Source organism: Meleagris gallopavo, chromosome 3 (assembly GCF_905368555.1).
Source record: "Meleagris gallopavo chromosome 3, MGAL_WU_HG_1.1, whole genome shotgun sequence".
In the NCBI taxonomy this organism is placed as follows: domain Eukaryota; kingdom Metazoa; phylum Chordata; class Aves; order Galliformes; family Phasianidae; genus Meleagris; species Meleagris gallopavo.
The window spans coordinates 68316460-68339324 of record NC_139406.1 but is presented as its reverse complement, the minus strand read 5'-3'; the positions used below and the strand labels follow the sequence as shown (position 1 = coordinate 68339324).

At 36.0% G+C, this 22865-nt stretch overlaps 1 protein-coding gene across 1 annotated transcript; it reads right to left on the bottom strand.

Annotated features, from left to right (window-relative positions):
• Positions 1–4477: 4477 nt before the first annotated feature.
• On the bottom strand, positions 4478–22042 carry ATP6V0D2 (ATPase H+ transporting V0 subunit d2). The gene is made up of 8 exons (XM_085221374.1): positions 21739–22042; positions 16539–16710; positions 14720–14898; positions 12459–12538; positions 10594–10671; positions 7072–7248; positions 5759–5836; positions 4478–5221 (listed from the first exon to the last, which is right to left on the bottom strand). The coding sequence occupies exons 1-8, from the start codon at positions 21866–21868 to the stop codon at positions 5060–5062; spliced, it is 1056 nt and encodes a 351-aa protein (XP_085077500.1). The 5' UTR covers positions 21869–22042; the 3' UTR covers positions 4478–5059.
• Positions 22043–22865: the final 823 nt, after the last annotated feature.

Below are 22865 nucleotides of genomic sequence, written 5' to 3'. Positions count from 1 at the left end.
TCACAGAGACACAGCAACATACTCACCTCAGAGGTTCTAAATCTTCTCCCACTGAATAATGTGGAAATATTGTCTTTTTTTTTTTTTTTTTTTTCCATTGGCGGACTATGAATTGCAGCAGCTTTCATTGTACTTTTATATACTTCTAAAATAATTTGTTGAATTTTTAAGCAAGAAAATAGTATAACATACTGTTTAGGGTAATTTTGAGTTTGTTACTGGTTTTCATACATCTACAAAAGTTTTTGCTATAAATGAGCTTAATCTGTTTTGTTTTGACCCCATTGGTTTCTCACGTTTGTAACAGTGTTGGTATTCCCCACAAAGCAGATAAAAGATAAATACCCTGTAGTTTTGTAAAAGCTAAATGATTCAATTCTATGTACAAGATATATATATATTAAATAATACATTTTTTTCAAAACTCCATTATAATCTGCTTGACCAGAGGGAAGCTTTTTAAGAGAATAATTTTAACTTTTTGAGTTTTCATAATTTTTTACCTCAGAGTTTATGTGCCTTCCTTATCTGCTTCACCTAGAGAAAAGACAGCTTTTGTCCCCAAACTCTGCCATCCTTAAGCTTGCTTGCCTTTTGTTTTGTTTGTTTTTGGTTTTTTGGGTTGTTTTTTTTTTTTTGAGTTTGCTTTTGTTGTTGGTTGTTTTTTGTTAATGCATTTTGAGGTTGTAAACACAGCTCATGTAGGACTCAATTCTTCCAAAGTATTGCTATAGGCATAAACAGTTTTCATGAGTTTAGATCTGGCCTGTAACTATTTACACTTTCTAGTTGGTGTGAGTCTCAACAGAAAATGTTGATGTGCATTTGTGTGTGTAAGCGTATATGCACGTACAGAAGTTTCAGAGAATAACATTGCACAAAATGAATAAAAATTGTAGTACATACTTTTAAAATAATCCTAACAAGATGAGAACATTTAAGTTTTATAATTTGTAAAACAAGAAAACATGGCCATAATTTTATCCAAGACATTCCATTGCTTCCTGCTGCTTTTCAAGCTCAGTCTGAGTTGCTGCTACATGCATGTTAGAAGTAACAAGTTAGAACACATAGAAAACTCACGTTGCGTTGTATGGTATTTTTCTCGACTGCACTGTGCCACTGCTAGACATCAGTGTTAAGATAAAGCAAAGCAAGATCTCAGGAAGGCTTGTAGAGACAGCAGATGCTGGTGACAACAGATTCAACCATCCCTATGGTGAGAGCCACACTTGGGTATAAAAACAATATTGAACAGATATTCTAAGATAATTACTTTTTTACGAGACTGTACTTGAAAATTCTTGTCAAGGTTTGTGCCTCAAGGCCTTTCTCTTTCAAGAGGCTCAAAACTTTAAAGTTTCATTTTAGCAGATAATTTACACTATAAAAATGGCGCCTGTCAATAGACTTGTGACAAATTAATTGCAGTTATCTGTTGCAAAATGACAGATAAATTCCCTTTTTTTCTTTTTTATTCTTTCTATGCCTGCAGAAGCCAAAACCAAGGAAGGGAAGGATGTTTATTTCCTGGCTTGCACACAAAAATGGGATTGTCAGTGAACAAGTTCAGTATCAGGGATGTTTGCATTAACACTGACAGATAGTCAAATGTTTCTCTGTGTGTGTCATCAATGCGAAAACTTTTACCTGGGATCTCTGGGAGATTTGTCTTGCTTTTTGACTTATTTTTTTCTTTGTCAGCCAGAAGGTATCTCAATATATTTAATAATATTCTGTGTTTGAGATCAGTTCTGTGTCATATAAACTGTTGACTGTCTTATACATGCTACTGCTATTTTTTTCCTGAGATTTTTATTGCACCTTACATCCAACAGTTGTCCAGCACATCACTGGAATTTGTCTTATTGCTTGTATAAACCTATATATTAATTTTCATGTTAGCAGCTTTATAATTCTATGCAAGTATAATTGATGGCCAGCTATCCTTCTGTTCATGTACTTTGAATCTGCTGTTTTGGTCTTAAGTAGAATAGTTGAAAAGTTAAATATACTGTGTAACTTAGGCATACTTATTAAAAATGGAATGCATCACATTGTCAAGTAAAGAAAGAAAATGAAGTTGAACAATATAGCTTTAGTATACATAAATGTTCAGGATAGGCCAAATATGGTATTGGAATATTTTCAAAGTTATGCTGGAATTGATAGAAACAGGATAAGAGAGTCTCTACCATTGTCAACTGACTATTTGTCCAGATCGAGTCTTAAGACCATATTCTGATATCATTTATCCTATAAACCTGTTTCTAGCATGATCACAAATGATCATTTCTGCAGAAAGGAGGGATTGTTCGGGGGAAGTGCTTCAAACACTGCAGTCCTATCTGTGTACAGTGTTGCTCACATCTGTTTGTGAGCAGATGGCAAGAATTCAAGCCTGAGCTACAGCGAACGATGAGAATGAAAGATTCATAAAGATCAGAGTTCAGCAGAAGATTGATCCTGGTTCTGTTTTTCATCTGTCACTGAAGATCTAGGCAGAGGGGTATAGTCATGATAATCTTGTTGAGCAAACTTGCCTGGAATGGCTTAGCCATTTCAGAGCATGAACGCAACATCCTGTTGAGAATTGCAAGGAAGAACAAAAAAGATAGCTCTTTGTCTCGTGTTCTGCTATTCAACAAATTGAGATATCATTAGTAAATTAATGATGCTTGCAACAGTGATTCTGAGATCTAAACTTCCCCTACAGGTATTGTCAGAGATAATCTATGATCATATAATTTTGTATGTGATATATTTATATATACTAGTAAGGAGACTGATTTGTTAACAAGAGCAATTTAAATTGTACTGTCTGTAGAAAAATCTGAATTTATGAAGACTTGTATGTCTGACATCCCAGTTCCCATTTTAGTCTGTTGATTCTGTTGCTCATTCTTAAATGTAATGTAACTGGTGCCTAGTACATCTGTCGTTACTTAGCAAGTACCTAGAAAGTTGGTGTGAAAAAGATCCAGTCAGTGCTGATGCTGTCCTTTCCATAGTCTGAAGAACCATTCTGTTGTTAACATAATTGTGTAAGCTGCAACTCCTTCTTTCTTTCTGAGCTGACGGTATACACAGACCGTAGCAATAGCAGCTGCATATCTTCCCTGGCACAGAATGAGTTAGGGTGGAGAACAGATTCTTTCCCCTTCAAATCACTTCATAAAATTCTTGGCAGAAAGCCAGATGATTTGTTCTGTTCAAGTAAGGAGGTTTGAATTATCGGCACAGGAAAAGTATTCTTACAACTGTGCTGAAGTGCATGAGTTTGGTTTCTGCGTCCTGGATCTGTTGATTGTTATGTTCTTCTGCTCATAACCATTTTTAAATGCAATTAGTAAACCATATGGAAAAATGAACATTTTAGACAGCGCAGCTCCCTTGCTGTCTTTATTGCAGTAGTTCGCATTGTAGGTGGGGACTGGAAAGTGTTGGTCAGAGACTGGAGTGGGAAATAACATATTAAGAAATGAAAGATAGTAGAAGCAGTACAAGGGAATCATACAAATCAGCTTTTTTTTTTTTCTTTTTTTTTTTTCCTTCTGAATTACTGTGTTTACTAAATAAAGAAGCCTACATACAGAAATAAGATTTGTATTATTTCTTTTTAGTCAGTTCTTCTAAATTCCTGATGAACTAAAGGAAACTTTCTCTGACAATAGTTTTTCAAGTAATAGTGTAAGATTCTCCATGCTTTGTGATAGAGCAATAAAAACCTTCCCAGCTCTCCGTTAAATCAGTATGGGATGTCCTGGGATGTAACCTATTGGTTACAGTTACAATTTAAGAAGTGTAGCTTCAACTATTAAAAAGGCGATCCTTTTCTATTTTTTAAATATGTGTGCATGTGTATGTTTATAAGAGGGAGAGATACTCCCCTGTTCTCAATTCCGCAATGCCTGAATGCCATAATTCTGAGGCGTTGACATCATATGTATTTATATTTCTGTTTACTCAGCAAGAAATGGACTTCATTTCTGCATCATATTACATTCTCAGTTGAAGACTGAGGTGTACTGTTGTGTAGCCTGAAGCTAAAGAGTCATGCAGAGAATCGAGGTGAGGGCTGTTTCAAAGACAAGAGGGTGAACATCTTGAATGAGTGTGAAGTATGAGTATGAAGGCAGAATGTTGATGTGGCTTTCAAAATCCTTAATTTTTCTTCTTCAGAATTAATCCTGTCCTTCAACAATCAGGCTTCAACCGTTCTCTCTAATTTTAGATACTGATCTTAGCCAGTTCCTCAAATAGCTCAGAGCTGATGTTGTTTGTGCCTGATGTAAAACTGATACAGACTTGGCTGATATTTTCATTCATGTTTCATAATCTCTCCTGGTGCACACATGAAGACAGTGTCTTTGGTGGGGTAGGAGGAGGTAATTATGTTGTTATGAAGTAGATCAGACGCCCACTGCTTGACACAGTGCACCTCACGTGATCCATAAAGGAGAAAATGAAGATATGCTTGTGGCATCCCAATTGTTTATTTACATTTAACTTCAGCAACAGGTCATAGTTACAAAGGCTCAGGAAGTTTGCTCTTGAGATTCTTTGAGGGGAATCTCAGAGTAGTCCTAAAGTTTATCCCCTGTTTGTGTAGTATATTCTTCATGGAATCTTGTCTGCCATGAAGAAGACCATAAGTGTGAGGTAGAAATAGTGATCTATCTTTTGAAAACTTTATTTAAAGTTAAGCCAAAGTTAAACTTTACAAACTTCTCAAACTTCTTTGTCATAAAAGTTACTTCCACAGTAACTTCACAGAAAAAGAACATGCATACAAGAGATGTTGCGGGAGTTTTTACTGATTTGTTAAATTAAAATGATCACAGTGGGGAACAAAACTATCAACAAAAACTATGAAAGAGCCCATTAACATTGCCTGACACTTATATATCTAATTATATTACTTTTTTGTCATGTTGTTATGTAGAAGGAAGATTAGTATTACAGTTAAAAACATAGTAGTTAGATTTTAAAACAAGATTTTTCTTTTATTTGAACAAGTACTTCTTTTCAGGCACTGCAGCATTATAGATTCTCAGATTTAGAAAATTGGAATGTAGTTATTAATTTTGGTTCTGTGTCTTTGGGAAATGCATTCGGCAATCCATACAATATTTCTGCATTCTTGCTCCTTTAACTTTATATAGGCGTAAAATACTCCAAAATGAAACTGATTGTTGAATGCAAGCACGTTCAGCTTTGTCTGCGGGAAAAGATTAAATAAGCATTATGATAAAATATTAAAGAAGGCAAGTGTGATTTTTAGATGGTAGTTTTCATCATCAAAATTTCTGTGTAACTTTGCAATCACAACTGTACTTAGGAAACTGCTAAGTAGAAAAATAATTGACACATCATCTCCGGATTATTTTTGGTAACAGACTACAGCAGCATTACAAGTAAATAAAAGACGATGGTGAAATAACTTATTCAATAGACTATTTATAAAGGACATTTCATTAAGCGGTTTATATGAGATGGGCTTTGGATAGGCTATCAGAACTGACAGTTCTATAGCTATTCTTCAAAAGAATGTCCTGGGATTTATTATATTTGAAAAGTTAAATCCTTCTGTTTTATTTCATTGGAAAGTTGACAGCCATAGCAATTCTGTGTTTTTGAATACAAAGCAGAATGATGCAGTAAGGTAGAATCAAAAGCATAGTACCTCATTATTGCTTTAAATGTTATTCCACGGGGGTAACTTACACTTTGATACATTATGATTAGAACCTCTTACCTCATGTTCAAAAAATGCATCTTCAAGTGTCTTTTCTCCACTGTCATTCCCTACACCTTCAAAAACAGCCTTGTATTCCTAGAAACATAGACATACGACCAATGGAAACAAGATACTTTTGTATTCTGTGCAATACATTGATTTATTAATTAAACTACATTATCTCTCTTTATAGAACTTGGGTATAGATTGAAATTTTCTGTAAATCAAAACTTAAAATCATATAGTCACCAAAAACAAAAGAGGGTGTTTTTTCTTGCTTTTCTTTCTGTCATTTACTATTACTTAAGGTAATTTCTTCAAGGTACTAAAAGAGACTGTTTGCAGAGTGGCACATGACCTTTCAGTCCTTTGGATAGAGAGCACTGAACTTCTTGTACAAATAGTAACCATCCAAGCCAGATTTGTAAATGGAGCCAAACCCTGAACTCTGATCCTCTCACAGCTGATCATTATATTTCCAGTAGTTAGATGGATTTAACTCATCTTCATTAATGTTGTACCAAAATCCACCAATTTGACATGTAATGCTGTAATACTGTGCACGGATATGTTTGACTTTGTTTTAGATATGTTATCTTTCTGTGTGATTTTCTTCTCCCTGTGTTTGTTTTGTTTTTCCTATAAAGTAACAGTGCAACATAGATCTATTTCAAGGTTTCCTAAATTCAGCTAAATATCTCACCATCACATGAACAGATGCTTTGTACCACGGAGACATGGTGACACATTTCTAACACACATTATGATTGTGCACAGGAACAGATATAGAAAAAACTGTAGATTGAACATAATTTTGTTTTGTGTGCCTACCTTGATGTAACTTAATCAGGGCACCACTCTTAATTCATAAAGTGCTTCGTATTGGGTCATCTTTAATAACAACCCTAGCTTCATCAATATTAACTAACTCCATCTAATTTAATTCAATCAGCGATTTAGAGATTTTAGAAACACATTTTATTTTTACAGTACCCTAGCATTAAATCAGGTTGCAGTCACGAGTGACAAGAATTGTTAGATCTACTCATTTTAAAACAACTTAAGCTTTTGCTCCAAGATCTTGGGGGCAGCAACTCTGAAGTGAACCTCTGTTTGAGGAGAGTTAAGAAACAAGAATAGCTTTGTTTATTAGAATATGATATGATAGCATTTAATGTGGTAAGAAGAACTTTGTATTGCACTAGGATAGAAAGTTACTCTGTGTAACCATATCAAAGGCCTATGTGAACATTCATTACAATTCTGTTGAGGTAAAAAGATGTTAAATGTTTGTATATTCATTCTTTGTTTTAGAAAATTAGATTACTTACTGCATAGTAATCTGCAACACACTTCACTTGCTCGTAGTCATCTGCATTGGCCAACAGATGTAAGCCTTCTGGGTAGAGTTTTCCACAGGTTGGGTATAGCTTCTCTCTGTCTTCTTTACTCAGCTCAGTGCCAAATGAATTAATAGTGATGATAAAGGCACGTCTGTCTGCTTCAAACTTAATGCGTAAAACAAAGAATAATCAGTGTTGTTAGAGATGCCATTGCAAAATAAAAGGGTATTTTTTTTTTAGTGAGCAAAACTATGGAAACATAAGAAAGAAAATTGTTTATTAGAAACATCTTATTTTACAAATTGGAAATTCTACCTTGCAAATACTTGTTAAATTTTAACTAGAAAATCAAACAGTGTTTTGCAAGCACAACTTTTATTCTGTGAATTTTGTTCTGAAAATATCAACACTGTTATTTCCTCCTTCCCCTACTTACATGACAAGATGCTGACAACGAAAAATCTCCCTACAGATCCTTTGGAATTTTGAAACAATAATCTTAGAAATAATAATATTGCACATAAGGATCAATAATCAAATGTACTGTTCTGGAATAACTTAGAGTGCTGTTGAGAGTAAAAGTTGAATGGAAATTTTGGGAATTTCTGGAATTTCTGGATGCACATATCTAAAACAATAATTTAATTCAGTGAAGGGGGCTGTTTACTTGGTAAGTTAAAGTTTCCAAGTGTTTCACGTAATAGTTAATCTTTAATGCAGAGAAACAAAAATATTCCTTCTACCAGGGTTAGAAGTCTATACTATCTATATTTTCCCTGCAGCAACAGACTGAAAGTCATTCTAATGCTTTGAACTTGGGTTCTTCTTTTGTATAACCAAAATATGACCTGCCATAACTTTAATTTATACAATATGAATTAAAAATACGGCAAATTAAATTTGTCTTACTCAATTCTGTCTGATTAAAATCTTTTCTTCTGTCTTGAGATCTAAACAGACAATGATTTTCTTTTTTTTTCTTTATCTTCTAAGAACATTGATTGCACATGATACACTTCTGAGTGAAAATAAGCATTCAGAGATTTTAGGCAGCTCGCAACATTTCTTAAGCTGTGAACTTTTGAACTGTTTTGAGCAGAAAAGTACATTTTTTTGTTGAATAAGACTGACACATGCCATTGCAACACTGTTCTACAAATTTAGCAGTTAAGCACATATTCCTAGTTCCTACTCCTGTGTACTGGAACATATTGTAACAGGGACCCAACTGCCCTCTGGCACTGACTTCAGAATAAGGAAAATGAATAAACAACACAGAAATAACGAGAAGAAAAGAAGTATGCTTGAAAAGTTTTCTAGCTAATGAATAACTGGGCCAAATTTGACTTCCCTTATTAATATGAGCAGGCATATCAGCCCTACTGACACTATTCTGTGCAAGGATGAATGCTTTTCTTTTTTAACCTATCAAAGCCACATTGAACTTAGCTGTTAGATTTGTAATATTTTGTTGGAAAACATTCTCTTGTGCAACTACAAGTAATGCTACTGGGCTCCAGTCCTAGTCCTGGTGGTTTCCAGCTTGAGGAAATTTGCAGGATCAATCTAGACCTTTCAGTTTAGCAAATTACTGGCACATGAAATTCATCATAGCGAATAATGCCATGAGGCAGTTGTTTAGTGACTTTAGCTGTTTCATTGCTGCAAGTAAACATAGGGTTACAGGATGACCATTTGCAAATTGCTTTGGTTTCCCTATGGAAAACTGAAAGTGTATGTCTGCTACCCGAGAATGCGCAGTATCTTTCCAGCATGCCTAACACTAGCTACAGTACAGTCCCACAGTTTATTGTGAGATGCAGGGCTAAACAAGCAGTGCGTGTTGCCCAAAGAAAAGAGATCACCAGTGTTTTAGTGTGAATGGTTAATACCATGACTGATGGTCAAAAAGCTGAGGAATTAAATACAGCTACCTCATTTTCACAGGGTCAGAATAGATAACATGTATTGTCTTGAGTAATTAAACTTTGACTTTTTCTAAACTGAACAGCTTACCTTTAGATTACTAAAATGTGATAAAAAGGAAATCTAGAAAAAATTTATCCTGCTGGCTGATAGATATTACACGGGAATTTTAGACAAGCTTATCACAGACCAAATTGTTACCACTTGTATAAGGACAGTTTAACAATATGCTTAACCTGTTTTCCATTAATAATCTTACCTCAACGTGAATGTCTAACTAAAAATGAATTTGATACAAAATCTGAATATACTGGGACATGTCTTTGCCAACCACTCTCTTGATTTTTATTTTTCTGAATAGGAATAGCAGCAACATTTAATTTCTGATCAGTTTAACTTAATTAAGGATATTTTCTTTAGAACATAACTAAAAACATTATGAAATGGTTAAATAATATATGAGATTGCATTCTCACATCAGCACATTATTTCTTAAGACATAATTTAGGCTCATTTTTCCTTCAGAAATGAGCTCTGAGGTTATCTTTTCCCATCATGTAATCTTTTTGTGTGAGGTTGTAAGATCTCAGTGAATTTTGTTCAATTACTTTCCAGGATATAAGTTTTACTGATCCAGAAATATAGGACTCCTGTACAGGAATCACAGAATCACAGAATTTTAGGGATTACAAGGGACCTCTGGAGGTCATCCAGTGCAACCTCCCTGCTAAAGCAGGTTCCCTACAGGACCAGGAAAGTGTCTAGGCAGGTTCTGAATGTCTCCAGAGAAGGACACTTCACAAACCTCTCTGGGCTGCTGGTGCCGGTGCTCTGCCAATCTGAAACATTGCAAACAGTTATGATAAACCGGGGGGAAAAATTGAGCTGAATGCTGAGAACTTCATTTTAGCAATTTATTCATCTTTTTTTTTTTTTTTTTTTTACAATAACGAGATAAGACAATAACATTCCCTTTGCTGCAGGTATGGTTTGGGGAATAGGAGGTTGGAAATGCTGTATGTGAAGGAAAAATTAAATATTAAACTTTTCTGAATTGAGTTAAAAATAAATCCTAGAATTTTCTGCATGACAGTAGATCCAAAGGTCACTCAACTCTAACTTCAACCATTAATTTTCATGAAAGAGTAAACAAATATGATGGCACCATTAAACTTAAAGATAATTGATTAGTAAATATTCATTAATGCTGGAATGTAGGTAGACATATTCAATTTTGAGCTAGGAAATGTAAGTGCTCCTTTAATTTTGGTATTTCTACATTATACAGAAAAATGGTAAGGGGCAATACTCTGAGACTGGTGAAACGAATTTGTTCTGCTCTCTGTTGTAGAAGAATAACAACTGAGGCTCCCTCCTCCCTGGACTAGTTTCTCTAGTCAATATGTGAAAGTCATTTTAGAATAAAGAGTATATCTAGGATATATCATAGCAAAATAGTTATTATTCAAACATTTGATAAATAGCTTTGCAAATGGAGAGAAAAGGAACAAGAAAAGCAAAGTGAATTAATTATGAAAGCAATGTGGAGTACTTCAATGCACAATGAGTTAATTTGATTCTTACCTCAAGAATAGGTTTCATTATTTCTGCTGTAGTACCTCCTTGTTTTTCGCAAAACTTGTAGAATGCCTCAAGATAAGACTACATAAGAGGAGCAGAGAAATATTTTAAATGCTACTTAAGACTGGACCACGTAGTCATGAATCTCATTTTTAAATTCTTCTGTTAACTCTTGTAATTCTTCCTGTTAATTTAAATTTGAGTATGTGCTTGATTTGCGCATACTCATGAAATTATTTTATTCTTACTACATGTTTAAATGTTTTTAAAAGATGTTTTCAGACAAACATTATGCTTTCTTTGCTCTCTAAATAATGTTCTTTAGCTCCATTGAATTTCTACTGCATAATAAGCAGATGGCTGAAGGAAACTACATTTATATTGTGGAGGAAGGGATTTGGGTATATGCCACGGCTGTTGGGCCAGCAGTATGAGAATACACAAATTAATCCCTACTGCTCTAAGCTTCAAAACCCTGGATTAGAACAGAACAGTGTACAATGCTTATGTAATACCAATCTATATAGCCCTTGGGTCTATTGAGGATTCAGTCCTTCGCACCCACTTCAGTATACCTGAGCAGGAAGGACCTGAAGTATCTCATAGAGTTGTTCCTTCTGTCTCTCTTTCCTCCAAAATACCATCTTAGGGAACATTTATGTCATCAAAGTATGTTTGTCACACAATCTCTTGCAGAAAAGCTGTCAGTATCGATGCAATTAAGCGATTTTTAAGTAGAGACATCTCGAGGGGATCTGCTGCTTGGAATTTTGTGTTAGGTTGTGTATAGTGCTCCCTGACAATAGAGCTGAAATATAATTGATTGCATTGATAGCTGAAGCAGAGGAGAAAGGATATATTAATATTTTAAGAGTGTTTGCGGAGTGATCCCCTGATACTTAGAAAAGGGAAAAATAAATGTTAGATTTAGTAAGTGCGAATGTATGGTCATTCACAGAGTAAATGTGAATCAAATCTATACGTAAACAAACAGAGTAAGTGCCTAATTTATTAGTAACTGATCTTGTCATGAATTAAAGGAGCAGACTACTTGAGAATGAAATATTGTATTGGGAATTCTGAAATATCAGTTGTAAGAAAAACAGAAGTATTTTTTCTTTCCCTCCTTAATGCAATCAGATCACTATAAGATTACTTCCTGCAGTCTGAGGCATCCACTGTGAAAGACAAAGATGAAATCAGAGAGAATGTGCTGGGTGGAACCATTAACAGAATGATATATATATAGCCCTTAAAGAGACAAGCATAAGATTATTGACCTGTGTGCTAATATTTGGAAAGTACCTTGAAATCACAAGGCACAAATTAGATGCACATCCTTACAGCAATATGTTGTAACAAGGCTAAATATATTTTTTAAAATGAATGAAAATTTTAAAAAATGCCCTCTAGACTCAAATCAATTACACATTTTCAGATCACATCTACCATTTAGATATAAATCTACCATTTAGATATAAATCTACCATTTATAAATAAACATAAATGCTAGCCAAAAGGCTGCCTAGGATGAGGGAGAAGATAACAGTTCTGTGGCATTTGGAGGATAAATGCATAAACGAATGCATCCGGATATTCATCTGACATCTAGAGCATTTTCATTAATGAGATATTAAATTAGAATTTTGAAGCAGACCCAACATTTGAAATCTCTCCAAACACTGGAGTAGAAATCAGAGGAGCTAGAATCTTCCCAGACTTGCCATCAGTCAGGTGACCTTAGGCAGCTTGCTTCATCTCGCCATGCTTCTATTTCCACATCCATAAAACAGGGTTAATGATACTGACCTCCTTTTGTAAGATGCTTTTAAAGTGCCAAGTATTATTATTACGTTGCAAGAACTTGCCTTGTACAGTTTGTTGCGCATTATTTCAACGTTCATTTCATCCAGGTCATTTTCAGACAAGCAGTCTTGAAAGAAAGCAGCTAAAAGTAGAGTTTATTACATTGCAGTATAAATGTACGTGCTGGTAATATGCAACTCTTGTCCATTGCCATTTACGAGTGTGTGATCAAAAGTATGACATTTCTGTTGTAGAAGAAAGAGGAAGAGAAATTCTCTTCATTTTCTCCTTATCCCCTTATTCCCTCCTTTCTAATGATAATCTGTTGCAAAGGGAATCAATCAGTGCAGCAGCCAGAGTCCACATCTCCCGAGATCATCAGATGGGAAATGTTAATGAAAGCCCTAATCTTCTCTGAAGTAGATGGTTTTGTCATTAGGGAGATTTTCTAGTGGGGATGTGAAAGATAACTTTTGACCGAAATCTTGCAGGTATTCTGTATTTGTTAAGGTGAGTCCTCTTTCCTAGTTTACCCTCTTCCTTCAGTATGTTTGTCAGAGACACAAGAGCAACAGGATGCAACTAGAAAGGAACACAGTCTTTGACCTTGACTAGCTGCAGATCCAAGTCCTCTGCTAGAACTGTCTGAAGAGCAAGCTTTTGAACTGGCAGGCAGGGGATGCAGTTCATTTGTGTCGCTGGGCCTCTTAAAAATAGTATATTCATAACTGGCAAAGGTATGCCAATCTCTCACATCAGTGGGGCTGGCCAGTGCTATACTGCCTCACTGGCAATAAGAGGTGGTGTTCAGGGAGAGCACGTGAGTCTGGCCAAGTTTTGAGGTCTCCCTTTTTCATTGTGAAAACATGCTTAAGAAAGGAGATAAAAATATTGGACTGAGCGTGGAGAAGGGATCAAAGACTGAGAAACTGCAGGGGAACACCATGGTCAGAAGAGGAGAAGGACTTGCCCTATGTCCTAGAATCATGGAATCTCAGAATGGCTTAGGTTGGAATGGACCTTAAAGATCATCCATCTAGTTCCAATCTCCTGCCAGAGCAGAGTTTCCATCCAACAGACCAGGTTGCCCAGGGCCTCATCAAACCTGGCCTTGAACACCTCCAGGGACGGGGCATCTATAGCTTCTCTGGGCAGCCTGTACCAGTGCCTCACATCCATGTCTCTGAAGCATGGATATTTTCTGACCCTTATGGAGAATGCGCACTGGAGCAGATGCTCCTAACAGCAGCTGTAGCCTGTGGAAAGCTCACCTGGGAGCCAAAGATACGTGTGAGAAAGAAGAAGCTACAGAAAAAAACACCATGTATTGACCATCATCCCCTGCCCATATCTTTCACTGCCTAATTGGAGGGACTGGACTGATCTGGGGAAGAGAAAAGGGAAAGGTCTGGGGCTAGGGAGTGGGAAAAGAGGAGGAAAGGTGATTTTCATAAGTGTTTAAATGTTTGTATCTTTTTTGTTTCTTTCCTAATGCTCAAATCAGGAATTAAACCTACATATATGACAATATATTAGTTTTCAGAGAGTTGATCTATTTTGTGTACAACAATAATATTTTTCATTTTCTTCCCCCAGCCCACTGGAGGTAGTGAGAGAACAAGCAGCTGGGTGGGTGTCTGGCTGCTACCTGAGGCCACCCCAGCATTCCACCACACCTGGCTGGGCAACAGGACACAAAACCATATACAGTACTCAAGATGAGGGTATGCAGTTCTTTCTTGTATGGTCAAATCCATTCAGATCCATCTTATCTGTTCACTTCCCAACAGTGGCCGCTCCTGCACTGTGAGCAAAATTTCAGCCCAATTTCTGAATGCAATGTTCCAAACCATCACTCTTCTCTGCCTTTAGATTTACTCCTTCAGGATGGGATTGTCTCTATGCTTTAATAATGCCCAAATCCTCAGGAGAGAGATTTTAGATTCTACCACAACATCTAATATTTATTAGTAGCTGTCTGTTCCTTGCTCCTTAGTGAGGGATAGGCAAGATTTCATCTTACGTATTTTAATTATAGATGCAGGTGTTGAAATAAAAATCTGGATGCTGTAAATCAGCAGCTATACTTGAGTATTAAGGATATCCATTAATCTTCTTGAGTAGCATGTTTTCTTTGTGCCTGCTTCCCAAGGTTGATATAGAAGTTGTTAATAAATTTTGCCAGAAAATGTCTTGCACACCTCCCCTGCAGAACTTGATCCAGTTTATCAGCCAATTATTTATACATTTCATGTTACCAAAACACAAGAATACAAAATTAGGAGTTTCAAGAAGCAAATAAGAAATAATTTAGTATTCCTACCTAATGGTGTGTCAACCAAAATTGCATTGAACAGCTCAGTGGGGTTTGAGGCAATGCTGACTGCTTCCATTTGCTCAAAACTTCCCAGTGGATGACACTTGGGAACAAGTTCAGCTATGGGTCGCTGGTGTAATGTGCCAGTTATTAAAAGAATTACATTGTCAATCATGTAGCTGTATCTGTATTTGAAAGAAAAAATAAAATAAATGACCCTTATCTTTATAATGAATTTTGTCTTGAAAAAATATAAAAGCCAAATTTGTCAAAATTAGTGAAGACACTGACGACAGAAATGACCGTAGTATTTGCAGGTTTGTACCTTCACTTGTTATCACCATCTCATTTGTCAAAACCTGAAGTTTTTAAATAGCAAACTGCGTGACCCAGTTTTAATTTTAAACCATGTGATTGGTTTGCAAAAGATGTTTTTTTTAAAAAAAAGGAAACAGAAACATGAATATAATAAGCATAGCAGCTGTGAAATGTAGATTTGATATAATAAGTGACAACATATGGTATCAAAACATAAACCACCTGACTAAGCAGCTTCTCTAGTTTGGGATTTTGTTATAGAGAGCATCTGGATAGAGTGCACAAGAATCTAGGCACTAAAACTGCAAATCCATGTAGATGGGGACCAATCTTTCTTCTCTCCCAGCTTTAAAAAGAGGAAACTGTGTAGAGGTTATTACAATTTTCTTCTTTATTGCTAAAAATTTTCAGTAGAAATTTTCTATGAATTTCTTATTAGTGCTACTGTCAGAGACTGTTAAGAGTTTTGTCAGCAACTCAGAAATGAAAATATGAAAGCTATTCCCTTGGGACACTTGTAACAAGGACACTACTCATCAGCTTGTGTTATTAGTTCAGAACACAACTAAAGATACATAGAGAGATTAACATGATGCCTCACAAAATCTGTGGTGGAACTCAAGGATCTGGTGATACATAGTTTAGTGACACAATGGTTTTGCTACATATCTTGAACTACTGTCTCCATCATTATCACAAAACAGCTGTGGGCAGAGTGTATGTACACATGCATGTCAATCAGTATGAGAAAAAAGCTGTCATTTTCACTTTCATTTCTCTGAAGCAAGACCTAAATATTGTATATATAGAGGTCATAGCTGTCCCAGGGCTGTCTTTAGTATCCTGTTGGTATAATACCTGGAAAAGGATTAGTTACAAGCAACAACAACAAAAAAAGAGTAATGATAGTTTATTTTAGTGATATGATAAAAATACTCCTTGAAAGTAGGCTGAACAAGTAAGCTCACTAAATTGTGAGCTTGTCAGAAGATTAAGGGGAGTAAACAGTTAAGTAAAATATTCTGGTGACATTTCACTAATCCTTGTTGTTATGCTGTTATAAAGCAGAACCCCATTCTTTCCTTAATGTTAAGTCATTTATTTACAAGTTTTGTCTGTTTATAACTTCAGGGAGATCAGAACTTTCTCTTCATTTGGCTTCAAACAGCACTTGTGCTTTTAAACTTGGATTTAAGAACCTTTCTGTATGCAGCAAGTTGTTATTTCAGTGTTCAAATGGTATAAGAAGTATGGTAGGTATACGATGTTTCCCCCTTTAAACAAATTCTAGAACTCAGCATATGCCTAGGAATTAAATCACTGTGCTGGAAATTGTTAATCTTTCATTAATCACCCTCACAAACTTAACTTTTGCAATGTTAATTTCTGAATTAAAAGGCATTTGAAAATAACAATGGTTTTTCTCAATCTCAACCACTACTCCAGACCCCATAGCTATGTTTTTGCTTTGGATCTATAATTTAAGCAATGTGGTAACATTACTTACGTGATAAAATTCAGAAAAGTAGTGAGTGGTTCAAAAGCATGGTTTCTGAAGTAATGAAATTCCGTGAGCAGCTTTGTTTTCAGTTTATCATCAATGGTGGAAATAGTGAGAGGACCAGACTCATTAGCCAGGAAGTTGCCATAGTCTGTCGTCTGTAGATGTAACTTCAGATCTGGATTTAGATTCAAGGAAGAATAAACTGTCACTACATTGTTACGAACCAAATAACTTTTAACATGTTCATTTTTAAGATTATATTTTCATATGAAGGGTCTTTTCAAATGCTATTGCCTTCTACTTGTAAGACTCGTTGCCACAAGGAACCACAAGTAGTTGACACCTTTGTTGGAAATCTTACTAGTAAATTTAATTAACAGTTACATCAGGCACAGTGTTAATTACTGCTTTCTCTAGCTCCTTCTCAGTCAGCTTTGTTCACTGTTTTTATTTTAAAGATTTTTTCAGGATGCTGCTGTTGCATCATTACAATGTGTCTGTTGCTTTGTCCTCCTACGGACTGTTACATAACAGTGGGAATCATCCTGTGGCTTAAGATCTTCAGTTTTCTTGTGAATCATTTAAATCCTGTGTAAGACTAAAATTTCATGTCATCAAACTGCCTGAAGAGAAAACACATCTTTCCTGACTTAGCCTCATCTCCAAATGAGTTCTGCAGAAGAGTGCCTGAAAGGGCACAATTGTACTCCCTTAGCTTTTCTCTTCTGGCTTTGTCCGATCTATGGCAGTTGTTAACAGATCCTAAGAAACTGTTCCAAATCCTTGGGTTATCATGACATATTCTGCCAGGGCTCTCAACCCTGGTAAATGGGGGAAAAAAAAAAAAAATACAAATAAAAATAAAAAAGGTTGATTAGGCCACAAGGTTGAAAGAAGCTTTTATAACAAAAAAAAAAAAAAAAAAAAAAAAAAAGTCATTTGATAAATTTCCTGTAGTACCTATTTTCCACAATGAAATGAAAGATATGAATCAGTTTTTAGTGTTCAAAGTGGTTTAGCACTTCTTTTTAGAAAAGGCCCTACTATATTGTGTAATTATGTTCAAATGTTATGTTAAAACTACCATGAATTATAAATTGGGATAATATTATGGGGATTTAACATTAATAATGATTAGATTTCCAGATAAAAACTGTAGTGATGTTTAAGGAAATGAACAGCAACAAATCACAGTGGCTGAATTAAAGGCCTCTATAAGAGAAGTTAGTATGATGTAAGTAAGGTGTGTGTTTATTAGTAACTACTCTCCCCTAGTTCTCCATATTTATACTTTATTAGTATGCAGTGAGGTTGCTTACACTGAGACTTCATGCAAAAATGCTAGTACACTGCAAATTCTGATTCCTAAGTATAGCATTAAACCTATGAGATAGATCACCTCTAGAACTTTGTATGTGGGTTCTGCTGCCACCTCAGCTCATTTCCAGTGACTACAATTCCATCCACAATTAAGCAGAAATTTCAGAATGTACGTCAAAAGGAATCTAATACTCAGAGAGAGGCTAGTTCAAGTTCAATGTGGTTAAGATAGAAAAGTCCTGCAAGACCAAACGTTAGTCTGTGCTCTTGGCATCAAGAACGCAAACTCTTGTGTGACTCCAGACTGTGACAACCAGCTGCCATCATGTCTCAATTACGCTGTTATTTCAGCCGCTGCATGCTGGCGTTCTAGCCTGACAAGTCATTAACTTGCTTCATCAGGGTGGGAGCAAAGCTAGGCTGCTTATCCTTCTGTGACTTAGTGCACATTCTAGAAAGAAGCATTCATTCTGTCACACAAAAAGTCAAGGAAAGAATAAAGCACTGGATTTAAAACCTCCTGTGTTCTACTTTAAAGAGTGTCAGCAGCATTTCCTTTTGAAACAGATGGTGCCATAGGGCCAAGCTAGCAGCGTGCCATGTTGCAGAGCTTCCACCCAGAGTTGAAACCCAAAAGGCAGCTCCATGGAAATAATACTGATTCAAACAAGCCCAAAAGAATATCTGAGTTAAGCTGAAGGCCTCTTCACCTCTCTGTGTGGCTGTGAATTGAGAGGGCACAGTGATTATCATAAGCCACTCTACTTTTTCTCTTTCCCTCTCACTGTTATACTTTCCCCGTAATTATCAAGCAGATGTGAAGGTCTAATCTCTGTTTTTTCTTGTGGTTCTCCTGTACTGGCATTACAGTTTCTTCTCTAGAGATATAAAAACCACTTTGAAATTAAAAGATCTTTTTGATTCTATTTATGACTTACTTGGGGTGGTTTTGATTCCATTTCTGCTTGTTTGTTTCAGAATATTTATAATATTTTAATCTTAGGCCAGTTTTTGTGGTCTGGTGCAATGCCAGAGAATGCAAAGCGGTGTAAGCTTATTACCTCTCAATGTGAATTCATGACTTGAAGGCACTCTAGGTACACTAAGATACAGTACTACAACACTAATGCATATGCTGGACCTTTTAATTGGAAAGAAGATCTGATGCACATACATAGCTCCATTTTCTACTTTAGAGGTAAGGGCCTGTTTTCTGTGTACTGTACACCTGTGGTCCAACATTAAATTACAGCATCATGTATATGCAGAGAGGTGTTTGCATTTAGGCCCATGTGTAAATCCAACGTTTCTCAAGTTTTCATTATAAATAGCATACTTAGTGGATAATACTTGTTTAACTTGGAAAAGAGAAGGCTCCAGGAAGACCTCATTATGGCCTTCCAAAACTTGAAGGGATTGTATAAATAGGAGGAGGAATGGCTGTTTATGAGGGTGGAGAGTGATAGGACAAGGGATAATAATTTTAAACTGAGACAGAAGAGGTTTAGGTTAGATATTAGGAGGACGTTTTTCACACAGATGGTGGTGACACACTAGAACAGGTCTGGAGACTGTGGATGCCCCATCCCTGGAGGCATTCAAGGCCAGGCTGGATGTGACTCTGGGCAGCCTGGTCTGGTGGTTGGTGACCCTGCACATAGCAGGGGGGTTGAAACTAAATTATCATTGTGGGCCTTTTCAACCCAGGCCATTCTATGATTCTATGATTACTAATGGGAGCCTGCTGTCTTGCTAACAGAAGTAGAAAATGCTATAATAAAGATAGAGATGTTCTGTAGCTGAATGGTAAAAAAAAGTGATAGCAGTTACAAAAGATGCCCTTCTAGGTAGGTTGTTGAAGGCTGCTAAAATGCATTCGCATTCTAAAAGTGAGTGAATATTAGAAAAAAGAAAGTTCAAAAATAAAAAAGTCACTGTTCTTTCTAAGTCTTAATGAGAAAATGATGTTACCTCTCTGTTGTGATCAGCCCATAAAGAACTTTGCATACATAATATTGAAGGTTCATACATCTCGGAAATGTTATAAAACTACTTGCTGTTTGTAAATATCTTTCTTGTAAAATGACTTAAAATAGTTTTCCTTGTCTGTTGAACAGGAGCAAGAATTCTGTGCAAATAGAATAGGAAAATATTATTTCCTAGTATGCTTTTAATAATATTTTAAATTTTCTATATTCTGTCTTACTGAAAAACAGTCAGGATCTTTTTTTCTTCATAGAGCCTTTGGTGACATCTTCTCCTGAGCTCCTCCGAAGAGAAAATGAAGCCTGTTCTTTATAGAACTTTGAAGTTCTATTAGCTTTTCCGTGGAGCATATGTAAATTCATGGGACATAGCCTCTTATTTAAACAGTTAAATACAGTATCAAGGTTATCTGTAGAGTCTTTAATTTCCATAGGAATTAAAGAAGTAGAAATTGGCTGGTTTTGTCTCCCACAATTTGAAGGAACCCTTAAAGGCTACGTAGTCCAACTCCCCTGCAGTGAACAGGAACACCCACAGCTAGTCAAGGTGCTCAGAGCCTGGTCCAGCCCAGCCTTGAGTGTCTCCAGGGATGAGGCATCCTCCACCTCTCTGGGCAACCTGTTCCAGCGCTTCACTAGGCTTATCTTTAAAATGCATGGGTGGAAAGGGAAGGGAATACATTTCAATTATCAGGGTAAATGTATTGTGTATGTCTAAACTGCTGTTTTATGAAATGGAGAGTTGATGCAGCTCTCCAGCTTATCAGGTGAAGAGGGCTCATGCACTTGGTCAGCTGACGAGTCTCTGGATCCTACTGACTGTACTGAGAATCTCTTTAACTGTGAGGAATTTTATCCAGCTAACAGCTAAATAACCACATGTATCTATTTAAATGTAGTTGTTTTAATCTGGAAGATTAATGGTTTGCAACCTTCTAGGTTTATTTTTTAATAGTTTAAACAGCCTCAAAAATCTGTTGTATGTGTGAGTCAACAGGCTCTGCACTTCTCACTTCCTCAACTCTATCACTGCATAGACAATGCAGCTCTAAACAGAATGAGCTTATTAATTCTTTCTGTCCTTTTTTCAAATGAATCTAGTATCTCCGTATTATAGTTATGATTTCAGTGTACAATTATAGCTATTATTTGAAGTCAAGGAAAGAAACTTCATGTTCCTTTAGAAAGTTGATTTTTTTTGTTGTTGCATTTTTCCCTGCTAAGTGTCTAGGGATGTGTCATGTGATTCTTGCACAAGTCTGTCCTCATCAGGCTGTGACTAGTCTTGGCCATAGAAAGCTGTTTTGGAAACTACTGTGCGTTCTTTTTATTACTGTGACAAAGTCACCTTGGGGGAAGGAAAAAAAAAAAAAAAAAAAGCTTTTTCTTTTTTTCCTTTAAGCTTGATAATAAGTTTTCTACCTTTGTGACATCTAGTTTCCTCTTCTGAGTAAGTAGAACATCCCCCACTGTCCTAGAACTCATGAAGTAATAAAGTACTAAAATTATATCTTTCATAGAGAAATTCAGTTTGAGCTTTTAATAAGATTTTGCAAACTATTTTATCCAGCTGAAATGATAACCTCTATACTTGCACAGTTCTATACAGTCGTTAAAAGTTGTGAGACTACCAATGCCCATAGGAAATCTAAGGGTGACATTTCCAAGTTTATCAGTAAACTAGAACCCCCCCATCATCTGCATTGCTTTGCAAATCACAGTCTACACAAGCCTGCGCAATAATTTCAGCTGAAATCTGTTAGCTTAAACACGAGAACAGTTCTTAAAAGGAAATCAGATTTATGTCTGCATTTTAAGATTAGGCTCCCAATGTTTCCATTCTTCAACGGTCCAAGGAACAGTATTTCTTCCTAAATGAAAGAAGCCAGCAGACTTACCTTCTAGTGTCTCACACTGTGCTAAATTGACATAGTCTGCACTAGTCAAGATCCCGGCTTTGAACCCTCGGACCAGCCCTTCCAAGTAGCCATGGTCCACATTGAAGTAAAACTCTGAGTATCCCGGCATGGAGAAAAGAAGATTCAATCTCTCTGCTGGGTTCTTGATGTTACTGTGTATTTGCCACCAACTGTTTTCCTCTGCTTTGAAAAGAGTGACAAATAGTCACTCTTTCCTGCCAGCCTATGATTGTGTTTTACCAACTAGATTCTTCCTGTTTCTTGCTCTTAGTTTATATAGTTCCAGTATAGTTGATATTTACACAACAGCCACCAAGTAAATCCAGCTCCCTCCTACCAGAGCCAGAAAATTAGTTTGTTATTGAAGAAAGGGAAGCCAAAACCGGAGTGTAACGTTTAAACTCTGATTGCAAAAATGCTGTGTACTGATTGGAAAATGAAAAGTGTTTTAAAACTTTGACAATATTTTCATGTATTTTTAAATACATTTCAACCAGGAAATGGTCTATGAATGCCTGTTGAAAAAAACCAATCCCATACTTAAGCAGTCGACTGCAGAACACAGAAAGAAAAAGTATCTCAGAGCCTGTTCCAGGCTTGCATAGTTTTTGAGTCTCTGCGTATGCCTTTAAAAAACAATCTGTTTGCCAAACTTTTCTACTGCCCATTGCTGTCATAAAAACAAATGCAAACTGTAAGATTCTTCTAATAATTACAGTGAATGTTACACCATGCCCCAGTGCTAACCAAGGAAAAGGACTTCGAAAGGTTTGACATTCATAAGCCTTTAAAGTGGATGTCCAGAACTGACCTCAAAAGCATGATTTGTTGAAGATCAAACCAAATACTCTGCTTATTATCCACTCAGATGTAGAAATAACTCATATTTTTTTCCTCTTACAAAATAAATACTATAAAAACAGGAATCTTCATTTCATTAATTCAAATTAATTCCTTATTTTGATTAAAAATTAAATTCAAAACTGTGCGAAATCTATCAGTGAATTTTATACATTTTATACTGAACTGTTAAGTCTACTGTCTTTCAGGTTTATGTGCCTGGGGGCTGACTCTTCAAAGTGCCTATGCTTCTGTAATCAACACAG

Excerpts from the sequence above, each read along its gene's own strand:
- ATP6V0D2 (XM_085221374.1), bottom strand. The coding sequence starts at position 21,868 with ATGCCGGGATACTCAGAGTTTTACTTCAATGTGGACCATGGCTACTTG. Across the intron at positions 14,899-16,538 it reads ACTTTTCTGAATTTTATCAC|ATACAGCTACATGATTGACA; the intron begins GTAAGTAATGTT and ends TTTCAAATACAG. Across the intron at positions 12,539-14,719 it reads TTTGGTTGACACACCATTAG|CTGCTTTCTTTCAAGACTGC; the intron begins GTAGGAATACTA and ends CTCTACTTTTAG.